Source organism: Cygnus olor, chromosome 20 (genome assembly GCF_009769625.2).
Source record: "Cygnus olor isolate bCygOlo1 chromosome 20, bCygOlo1.pri.v2, whole genome shotgun sequence".
In the NCBI taxonomy this organism is placed as follows: Eukaryota; Metazoa; Chordata; class Aves; order Anseriformes; family Anatidae; genus Cygnus; species Cygnus olor.
Genome location: NC_049188.1, coordinates 4,675,679 through 4,687,817, shown reverse-complemented (window position 1 = coordinate 4,687,817; position 12,139 = coordinate 4,675,679). Strand labels below are relative to the sequence as shown.

Below are 12,139 nucleotides of genomic sequence, written 5' to 3'. Positions count from 1 at the left end.
GAACCACGCTAACACATTCAGTTGAATCAGATGTGTGTCCTCCTTGAGTATTTTTGGAGCTCTTGAATAAAGTAATCACCCGTTTATTTTCAGCTTTATGGAAAGACTTTTGAGGTAAATGTGTTGTAGAAAATTGATTTTAGAATTTATTTATTTATTAAGGAAATGGAGACAGAGATGGTATCTCAGTATCCTACATAACATGCTTTCAGACAAATGTTTCAAATTAATTTTTCTGCCTAGTAACATAAAATGCACGACCATTACTTCTGCAGGTGAAGGGAATTACTTTCCTAGCTTTCAGACTTTCACAAATGCTGTTGTACAGTTACACTGTTATCCCTGAAATCCCACACACCAGCAACCTTCAAAATACATACTCATTCTGCAAAAGCATCTTCTCCAGGCCTGTTACCTCAAAATAAACTAAAGGTTCGGCAGCCTGCCCACCTGCAGCCTTCGCTGCCATCTTCTCCCTGCTGCGAAAAGCAAAACCACTTGCTTTTGGAAAAGAAACCAGTCCTGGAGTTGCACTGAACACAGGAGAATTCAGCAGGCATACCACATAGAGCGACTAAAGGCTTGCAGGCGTTACGAAGGCTTGGTGCTGGCCGGGCTGTGCTGCTGCCCAACACACCGAGACGTGTCAAGAACCACTGTGAGCAATAAGCAATGCATGTGCAGCAAACACCGTCTGCAGAGATGCTGGCCGAGCTTTCTGGGGGTGATAAAGACTTCTTTTTGTATTTTAATAATGTCCTGTGATTATAGTGGTGAGAATGGTCAACGTGCAGAAAAATGGAGGTCAGTTTTATGAGAATCCTAGAAAAATACAACTGTGAGTTACAATTCTTTTATTGTTCCCTCACTCCCAATGAAGTGAAAAGGCAGTGAGAGATAATCACATAGAAAAACAAGTCAGAAACACTGCTGTTTTTCCCATTAACAATTAGAATATTCTGAAGTCAAATATGTATTAAATAATGACAACAAAATTATTGAGAACTCAAGAATAAAGATCTCCAGGATAAGGTTAGATCTGATTTAACCTTACTGACTCCTCCAGACTAGATTTTAGACTTTATTTTAAGGCATAGGGCTATATTACAATAGTTTTCTGCAAGAAGATTCATAATAATAATATACTTTTTCATTTAGCTTTTGAAACAGCAAGCCACGTAGTAAAAATTATCATGAATGTCATTTGCCTTGCAAACAGATTCTTCAGAAAATGGTAATAATCAATAAAAATATTGAAAGGGAGGACACTGCACCTAAATATCATTAGCCCGTATGTAAGGTATTCATCTAAGTTCCACACCTGCAAGTCATAGGTCTCTGTTCTTATAATCATGTTTTTTTACAGAAGAAAATGGTAATGCTTTAAATTAATACAGAGAGTATCTTAAATTTAACCTTCTCTAAGGTTTTAAATATGTGAAGGATCTTAAAAATATAAAACAAGTTTATAACAGAATTGAAAAAATATTGATAGCTCCATTTGAGTCATACAAATTAATAGAAAAAAGCAGTTTGTTCAAAAAGAATCATCTGCAAATTCTTTTCTTTTTCGCAAAAATTGCTTAAACTCTCCTTTTCAAAATCATGAGAAGAGAGAAGAAAGGGAGAACTTAAGAAGCATTTCAACTCATCTTCTCCTACAATAACCTTTAAGTACAGAAAGACGTTTAAAGGTGCTATTTTTTATTCCCTGCCATATACTGAGACATCTACTATTTTCAAATTGTGTTAAGTACATTTAGTTGCACTATGGTAGCTAAATTTTACATAAACATTATGTATGTTCTTTCCTACTCAGGACCCAAAATTAGCAGGATTCCCATATGTCCCTAGGGAAGGGGAGGAGGGAACTTCCCCACACTACGCACTCTCAGGCATGCTGGAAAAGAAAATCAAAGTTAAAAAAAGAAAAGAATAAAAAAGAGTAGAACAACCCAGCTCTAGATGGCAGCAAATCAATATTCACCCCTATGTACACAGAAACTGAGAGCATCAAGTATTTTGAGACAGGCTGTGTATTTTCAGCAGTTTTTCTAGGCATGTCATTATTTTTACTTCATTACACTCTAGACGAAAGCTGACTGTGCAAAGTTGTTAGGAATCAACCACACTTCACTACCAACAATTAGAACAAGACTCCTCTCGTTTCAATAACTTATTCAACCGGCAGAATTAATATTCCTTTTTTTTTTTTAAAGTTTAATTTGATTATCTTTTTTTTGCAGAGACTAGCTAACTCAATAGAACGATCCAGAAACACTGGATACTAAGAATTTTAAATTCTAAAAAATTGGGCCGTCGCTTAATAACTGAGATCATTTCCTTTCGTTAGAGTTGTAATTACAATATTATTTTTGTAAAATAAGGAGAGATCTTAAAAACATGCATCACCCTCATTTGTAACCTCATGAATAAAATTACTACAACTGCTATACTTCAACTATTTTGGTAACAAAAACTTCAAAGAATATACTTCAAGGAGACTAAACTACGCAGGCTCCTCTTTCGCTCCCTTTTGTGGCAGAGACAGCGTGGGGAGGTCACAGAGCAGGATGGGGTCGGTGGTGGTAGCTCAGGGAACAAGGGCAGCAAGGAAAGCCCAGGTTTTACATGGACTGGTCAAGTCACTCCTTACAGACCGACTGAGACAGCACAGAACTGACCACGTAAAATGATATGTGTGCTGTAAATACATTTTACACCTACTAACATGTGTCCACGATTACAGGATTAAAACACAGCAGTCAGCTTGGATGGTCCTGAGCAGCACCATCACTGTCACACCGCAGAGCTTGTCCTTGTAACAGCGCTGAGGGTGAGCTGTGTTGCTTCATGCAGTGCTAAGACATGCTTTTCATATGCTCATTTCTTTCTTTTCCTGGCACCTTCCAACTTTCCATTTTGCAGGGCATTTTAAAGCTAGTTGCTTTGATAACACACTTGTGCTGCCTATGCTTATAGGTTCCCCTGTGTCCTATCATAACTCTGCTCATCCAATCTTTAATCTGCTTTGCAAAATACAGGTGTCAATTTTAGCATTTAAAGGTAATCTTGGCTTTCTAAACCTCACTGATAGAGTACATTCACAACCTAGAAATACTGAAGAGCAACAACAACGAGGAACCAACAGTGCAAGTTCTCATCAGGAAAAACCAGAGTGACCAAAGCAAGAAGCCTGCAGGGTGAGCTCCTCCAGCCGAGGGGGACGCTGGCTGCGGGCACGGCAAGTTGCCCAGCTCTGCAGAGCTCACGCTCTCCCATTAGAAAGCTCGCCTTGTCTTGCATTTCCCAAGAGCAGCTGGCTCAGACCTCTCTGGCTGCTCTTTTTTCCTGGACTTGACTTAACCACCCGTGTTGCAGGTGAGCCTGGTAATAATCAACATAGCTCAGCAGTTACCTAGTTTACATGGCTAAACCATAAATGAAGTTTTCGGTTGGAATCAATATTAAAAACAGGCTGAGAAGTGTTTGTTCAGGTGTTCACAAGACACTTGGAACAAAGGGAAAACTAATTTTCTGATTTCAAATTCTTTGAATGAAGTGCACTCAGGTAGTCATGGTGCCAGCAAACCCCATAACCTCATCCTGTAAGGCTGTGTGCAGAGCTGTGTTCATCCTTACCCAGCCTTCAAGGGCTTCTGAGTCTTCCACTCCCCAGCTCTAAATTTGGACAGGAATCACCTGCTCCACTTTAAAATGTTTCCACATATTACATGGCCATACCAACACCCAGACCTGGTTACTGAGAAGCTGCGAGCTGTAGGACACACCTAAGCACGTGGAAATAACTTTCTGTTCCAAGAATGAAGAACGGGCAGTGCCATGCGCCATTCTCCACACTGAAACACATCATGCCTTGGAAATCAAAATCAAATGTGCAGCTACATAATGACGTTGGACTGGCAATCAACAGTTAATACACTAGTAAAACTTGAAAACGTTTAGTCTTTTGGACCTGATGTAAAATTTATTTTCTTTTCCTGTTCCTATTTGGAAACAGAGGGACACAAGAAAAGGCATGGAGAGTCATAGATTAATCAAGTTTAAATATTATTGTCTTCCCTCCCCACAAGTGTTTAACAAATTACTTATTTACTTATTCTGGCATTTTTCACTATTGTTGTTGACAAGGTTAAAAGTATGCCCTGCCTGAAGTATTACATAAGCTTTTGAATGATTAAAACAGCAAGAGGTAAGCAAAAAGCAGTTACTCAACTAGGAATCTGGGTAGAAACCAAAGTAAAATTATCAACGTTAGGAAGTATCTTCACTTTGTGCCAAAAACTACTAACCTGCGCAACCAGAATTATTTCAGAGAAAGAGAGACATTAAAACAAAGCCAAAGACTGTCACTCAAACGCTTCTGTATTCACACCAGAATCGGCATACAAGGACATGATGAATTAGACCAAGAATCTCACTGAGGTTAAAATACTCAAAATGTAATGCAGTTACTCCCAACAGTTCAGGAATTATCACTAAGAAAATAATCTGATGCAGTGTGGCAATTCACATGACATATTTGGAGCTGCCTTCCAAATAACAGTCATGTAAAATTGATGTTTCAAGTAATCTCTTGGCCAGTCTGAGCCTTCCACGGTAGCTGCTCAAGATGGAACAAAATGAGCCTGAAAATACCCCAAAACATCTGTGGTAAGCAGGTCTGATACGACTGCTTAAAAGATGTGACGGGTACAAAGTATTTTTGGAATAACAGGAATTACAAACTCTTTCTTAAAGTTTCTGCATGTAACAGCCACCACCTAACTTTCTGTTCATAAGGTCCCCAAACCATGAAATACTTCTTCCTAGATTTATGTCCCAGTATGCCAAGTCAGAAATAGTGCTTTAATATATTTAAATACCAAGCCCTAGAGTCATTCCTATAAACTTAAAATATTATTATATTTCATTTGCAGCAATTTGATCATTTGCAAAGATGACAGAAATGATCCAAACAGATCTGTCACATCTTTCTGGAAGTCTTCTGAAACAGCAGCATAAATATCCTCAACTTCACTTTTCTGCTACTCAGGAGATTGCTTACAGCAGACATTATGGAAAGTCTAGAGGACATCTCAGACAGCAATGGATAGGAAACTTGAGGCAATTGACACTTGTTTCCTGATTTATGGTGAGACTGGCTACGGCTGAGGGAAAGAGATGCTGGAACAGACTAAACCACTACTGCACCAACAGGGATGCATCCAGAATGAAAAAGAAAATGGAAAGTAGGACTCTGAAACAGGTTATTACATTTAATATTTCCAGCCACATTTTTTATACCAAGAAATGTGTTTCTTCATCTTGGAAATTTAAATAAAGCTATATACTTGGCTACTTACTTATCTAAAGAACACTTCTGCAAACAGGCTGGTTTTCTATCACAAAATTCTTTCATTAGTAAAAAAAAAAAAAAAAGCATGCTTGATGTTTTAGTAACATAAATGGATCAGTTTGAAAATGCCAGTGGCTGACTATGTGTTTCCTACCAACGTTAGGGATGTTTTCACCACATCAAGTTTTCAGACAAAGTTGCAATTTTGGAAAAAATCAGCTCAAAGAGTTATAACCTTGCCTCCTAAATGTTCTCTTGTCCTCCAAAATGGTCTATGCTTTGAGTTCAATCCGTAGACTTTCTTTTTTGGGAGGACAGAGAACAGCTGAAGATGAATGCAGCAGTGTGCAAGGTTAAACGTCTGTGTAGAAGTGAAGTTTTCCAGTGAGGCCAGTTGGACACCATCTCACTTATCCCACTGGTACTGCAGTTTTTGCCTCCTACACACCTGTACCTACCACACCAATCACCTTGGATGGGACAGGGAGGCCCTGTCAGACCCAGCTCAGCTGAGCTATGAGCAATGCCAGCATATCCAGTCTGTTAGAGCTGGCTGTTACTACAGTTCAGATACTCTCTTTTGATCCCATTTTTGTTCGTGAATTCTGTCAGAGAAAGTAGAAGAGGAGTCGGATTGTGTTTGCTGTTCAGAAACAAGGCTGCAGAAAAAAACATCACAGCAGAGAGGAAAGAAGAAAATACCAAAAATCCATGCAAGCTTATAAAGGAATGTGGTTTCCTAGGAATCCCATGATGCAGGATCAAGATGTAGAATCTAGCACAGATCCAAATTTCCCCAAATGTTAGGGATGTTCAGAGCCATTGTTTTGAACCTAGTCTGTGAATGAATAAAACAACTCAATTCCCTTCCAAAATATTACATGAAAGGCTACGTAACTATATTTTATAAAAGTATTTTTTTTAATTTTACCATCAAATGATTTAGTGGTGGAGGACATTCACTCCATCTTGCTAACCGAAAAGAACTAATTGCATACCGTTTTCCCCATGATATCTCTTGAAGTGACTATACAGAGTGCATAATTTTCCTCTGCACATCAACTCCCACTGAGCTACGAGGCCCTCTCTCAATGCTCTTAGAATTGCAGTGTTGGATTTTTTTTTTTCCCCCCGCCAGTAACCTTCTGCTCCATAAAAATAAAATTGGCCTAAAGAAACCATTCTGAGACAAATCTGTAAGCATGCTATCAGTTCGGAGCTGGCAGCTGCAGCCCCAGCCTGAAGAATCTGTCGTTTTCCTTACAGGAAGAAAAGGAAGGAAGCAGGAAACTCAAATAAGTTTTGAAGAATGAACTTAAGCTTCTAGCAAATAATTTGAAAATGTGGCCCCACAAATCTACTTATTTTCTCAATTTTGTACAATTTCTTTATTCTTTTACTTCTCTCCATCCCTAGAGAGAATGGGGGAATCATTTCCCATCTATAAGGGGAATCAACCAACTCCTTACCCTTCCAGAGATTTCACTTACTCTCCATATTCTTTTGCACCTACTTAAAGTTGCTCCTCTTCTTTTAAAGCTGCAGTCCCCAAATCTTCTCTTTTTTTCAAAGAAGCAGAACTGCTTTCTGCCCCACGAAGCCTCCTCAGGGCACCAGTTAAGCAATCCCCCCTTTTCCCTCTCCCCATGCTGGGTCAGGCTCCCCCAGTATCTCTCCCTCTGTACCAAGAGGAAGCAAAGCAGCATCTGCTTGCTACTTGAGAAGCAGCAGTAAAGGTTAAAAGAGCCGCCTGCTGCTTCTCTCCCAGACGGTTCTTGGAAGGAACCCATACTTGTGTATCAGTTATCTGGTAGGGGCTTTGAAACCCTAGAACGCTCCTGGATGAACAAATTGCTGGCAGTCACTGGGAGACAGGAAACACACAGAACAAAAAAGCCCTACACATTGCTATGCATTCATTACAGATAATGAGTTTATATGCATTTTCTATACAATTATGCATACACAGGCACAGACAAACATTGCACAAGTTATCATAATCGTGAAAGAGTTTGAAAACTATCAGCTCCCTCCATGCAACGTTCACCTTTCCAAGGTCTGCCTAGCATTGGTTCTGACACCTTTTACACACCACCTGGTGCATGCGATGCGCATCCTCTGAGTGGAGCTGTGTAAAGAGCTCAGCACTGACCTTGTCGCATTTCCAGTGAAATTAACAGCTGAACTTCATTTGAGTTTTGGTGGAAAAATGAGCATCTTTGAAGTTATGCCCTTGATATAGATTTATTTAGGCAGCAAAATGTCACTTGCTACATCCAAGTGCTAAAAGAGTTAGGTTTAACTGAAGAAGATTTTTTTTGCAGTTCTCCAGGTTTTAGATTATTACAAAATTTAGAGCAAGCCTTTTTGAAGTCTAATGTTCATACTTCCTCTAAAAAGTCAACTCATATTTCAGTGCTTAAAGAATACAGAAGCTTCCTGAAGAGAAAGCCATCAAATTTAAGAAGTCTTAGCTAAGAAAATTATGGAAACAACACATTGAGAAAAGAACTCTTAAATATGCCTACTACTCCAAGAAGCTCCAAAGACTGGAATAGCTTTTCTCCTTACCTCTGGAGTGTTTTTCTTGAACTCGCGACTTTGCTCGATAAGTTTTTTCCTAGACTGCTCACTTTCATCTTGTCGGTTAGCCAATATTGTTGCTGTGGCATCGAGTTCTCTCTGTCAAAAAAAACAACAAAAAAAAGGGGACTACAGTTAGAGTTCTCATTATCACCAAAATAAAAATAAAAGCTTGTATGTCCATCACATCATCTGGAATACCGAGGCGGCTGGGCTGTAGAGCAGTACAGAACAAAGCACCAAACTTCCAGAAAAGAGACTCCTGTGTTAACATCGAACGAAGGTCTGCAACCTTTTTAATTCCACCTTGCAACCAAAACACCTTTTTTCCTGAAAAGCATTCATGCGTTTATCACATTACGCATGCTAACAGAGGAGTGCAATACATACCTCCTAATACTTCCCCAAATCCAGTGAAGATGACAAAGCTTGAACACGTTCAAGCCAGGTTTATTTTCACATGCCTGCAGATACTGGATTTTGCCTTTGTGAGCTTTTCTGTGAAAAAAGTTATGACTAACTCGGCTACTGGTTAATCCTGTGCTTCTGCCTACATTGGTTATGCTTCAGTCACTCATCTGGTGAATGCCAGAGTATCTTCCAACAGCTTTCTTCTCGGCTGAGCAGAAACGAGGCTTTCTACCAGGCTGAGTAGGCCCAGCCCAGAGTGTAATCCCCACCAGAGTTCCTTTGCTCAGGCCCACGCTTCCAGATGCCACCACAATGGATTGAATGGGTCACTTATCAGCACAGAAAGCAACAACACAGCCTTCCCTGTCAGGCTGTTCCCTTTCTGAGGTATTTCCACATAGCAGGAAAAAAATAACAACTCGACTCAGCTATGGACATCATTCCCAAATCACTCGGAGCTGTAAGCAAGGAGCCGTAAGAGGAATTTGGGCATTGCTTCCCCCCACCCCTTATTTATTTGAAATGAAGAAACAACTTGGCTGTGAGAAAGAAGTAGATGAGAAGTGAGAGAAACCTGCCCTAGCAAGACACCAAGAAGGTCCTCTTGGCGGCCACCTCCACCACCGGACCCCCACAGCCTCTTGCCGCCAGCCCAGCCAGCAGCACACAGCAGCCCGAAAACCTCTGCCTGCCTTCCCTTCCCGCTGCCTGACAGCCACCAGCCCGGTCATCTCCACGCACACCAAAAAAACGTGGTAAAAATAGAGCAGATGCTGTTTGTTTGAGATGTTTGAAAAGTTGACCGTGCACTGGGTCCTGCCAGTGGAACCAGGCAGCCGGAGGAGGGAAACAAAATGGGAAACCAAAGATTTACTTCCTCCTACTCTTTAGAGGTGTTGGAAGCAGGCACAGAAAGCAGGATCCACAGGACACCTGCTAAAATCCCTTGCACTACAAATTTTTTATTTTTTATTTTTTAAAAAGGCAATTCAGCTGCAGTTTTTCTAGATACTCTGAAAAAAACTGGTCCCAAATTGTTATTTTTATTGAGGGTGAATCCTGTAACTTTCACCAACTGGATGGACATGTGTTTTACGTGGCTCCACAGTTTGACCTCTGGAAGGAAAAAAATCCCTTCTGCAGTTTCCAACTCCAGAGAATCCGTACTTGTTTCCCCTTTAAGTCTTTTATTTCTACTATGTATATGGACCACAGTTATCTTAATCCTTGGAAATAAGCTAAATATGACAAATGGATTTGAAGCTAGGCAGCATGCTGGAGCCAGTGACCTAAATATTGTCACCGTAAGGCTTTAAAAACACTGCATTTCTGACTTTGAGAGAAAAAAATAGGGCAATATGTCCACCAGATCTTGGTTTGGAATTCTGTAACATATGTGAAATCTATTGCAGAAAAGTGGGAAATACTTAACAGTTGGATAAACCACATTTGAAATTCATCCCAGCTAAGTTTATGCAAGAAAAAAGAGCAACAGAAACCAATGTGGTTAAGCAGTACTATAAAGAGCAATATAACGGCTAAGCAGAAGGCTTTTAAAAAATATAAACAATCTGGTACGGCCGGCAACTTGGAAAACTATATTTAAAAAGGAAGCACACATTTAAAGCAAAGCAAAGAAAACACTAATCATGAAGCATGAGAGAATTTCAGTAGACCAACGAATCAAATGCTTGTTTTACAATACAGAGGGCTAGCAAGGCACTTTACAAATGGAAAAGCAGTTTTTTAGGACCTATACTTCCAAGCTAAGAGACAAGAAAGAAAAAGAACTGGTTCAAAAAATAAATAAGTCCTACTTTGTGCTATTATGAAGAGTCAGGTGGCGAATAAAGAATACCCTTATCGCCCTCACTGCCTGATCAACACCAGTGCCACGGTGCCTTTACTGCAGGAACCCTCCCTTTTCCTTCAGAAACCCTCTGGGACAGGGACCGTAATTTCTCACTACAAGATGTTTCCTTCTGGGACATCTCAGGTAGAGATGTCACCAAGGAAAAATGCCAGCATGCAGCCACACTGAGCTGTTCGAAACCAGGGCTCAAGGACCTTGCAGAGATATTAAGTCTTCATAGTCTATGTCATAGTTAACAAGCCCCAAATCAAAACTATTTGAAAAACTGCTATTTTTTTCTTCCTTACTTGATCTCAACCACATACACTACAAGCATCATTTCTTCAAACAAAATAAAAAGACTTATCTTTCTTGCTTCCTTCCTTTTGCCCCACAGTACGGTCAATTTCGGGCAGCCAGCTCTCATTGCTTGAGCCACAGATGAGTGAGGAACCCCCTCCCCAGGGTTACTACTTTGACCCATTTCAAGAAATTTACTGGGGGTGGGAGGGAGGCAGTGGGAAGAGAAGAGACAGGAAAGTCTTAGGTGCTTAAGTGCAGGAGTCATCAAAAGCAACCCTCAGAAAACGAACATTAAAAGGTTTATTTCATGCTATATAAAAAAATAATCTAAAATGAGGAGGTCAGTCTGCTACCCATGGCAACAACAGTCCACAGATGCATGCCCTGACAGTTGGTCAAGCAGGACCAACAAGAGACTTCAGGTGAAGAGCAAAGGCAGAGGCACGAGGAGCATCCTGTGCCGCATAGACACCCCGGCAGGAAGGAGGGGACATGCACAACGGCAATCCTTTCTCAGGACTGCACTCGTCAGCTCTATCATAGAATGAGTTACAAAAACATTTGGTAATCATCCACAAACACTGTGATATAATCATACCCCAAAATTTTGTTCTTCCCCCATTTTGAAGTGTCTAATCCCTGCTGCGTTTCTCGCAAAGCTGTTATTCTGGAGCAAGAAAGAGAACAAAACTCCAAGGCAGACTGATTTTTGCTGGCAGACACCTCTCAGGGCAGCGATGCCTCCCAAGCACAGGTGCGCCTTCAAAAGCCTCAGGCACGGCTGCAGATCTTAGCAGCATGTTTGCACCATAAACCTTATTTTACTTATAATAAAGATAGACACAAATCACAACTGCATGCAGATTAGGAATTTTCTACCAGTAAATGTACTGGTAACCATTTCCACCGAAATCCTGTTTCTGTGTAGTTCAGGTACTTCCCTTTATCATCGTTTCAATCAGTTGCCCGGTCTAGATGATAACCTGCTACGGAAAGGAGTTTTCAGTAGTCTCATTTCTGTTTGCATCCTTTCTCTGTATTGCATTTGTCAAATCTATCAAAGTTCCCAATGTAGCTTTCTGTAATTTTTAATTTCCTATTAAAGGAAAATTTCTCAGAGCATCGAAGACACCAAGGCAGAAGTGTCAGACACAGCCCTGCGTACCCACAGCCTACTTGTCTCAGGGACATTTTACGTTTCCCTAACTGATATATTATGTAATCTCTCAATCTGAAAAACCACGAAGTCTTCACCTGTTCAGAAGCCTACGTACTGATTACAGAAGTATTTCAGAAATGATAAGCTGTTTTGTGAGCTCGATGTGTTTCTCTGGAAAAACAAACACGCATGCTCATAGACAGAGCTGCAGATTGTTACGTGGGAAGTAACCACAGAGCTGACGTTTGGAAAGTTGTACTTTTTGTAAACACTTATTTTCACAGTCCTTGCTTGTAAAAAGCAAGCACCAATTCCAGTCTAGCAGTGCTCAGAAAGGTAGAACATGTTATAAGAATGCAATAACAGATGAAGTTTCTTCTCTGTAAGATGAGTTCATGCCTGCTGTGCAGTGAAGCCCCTTTTTCACACAAGAAAGGAAAGATCGGAGTCCAAAGAGTGCAACATCTCAAGA

General features: G+C 40.4%; 1 protein-coding gene across 25 annotated transcripts in view; it reads right to left on the bottom strand.

The window, feature by feature from the left end:
• The window catches only part of CUX1 (cut like homeobox 1), a 270,215-nt gene that overhangs the window by 211,864 nt on the left and 46,212 nt on the right, over nt 1–12,139 (bottom strand). For all 25 annotated transcript variants that reach the window (XM_040532644.1, XM_040532621.1, XM_040532622.1 and 22 more), the window contains one exon: nt 7,931–8,041. In XM_040532644.1, coding sequence (XP_040388578.1) covers nt 7,931–8,041 — 111 coding nt within the window. The remainder of the gene's footprint in view (nt 1–7,930; nt 8,042–12,139) is intronic.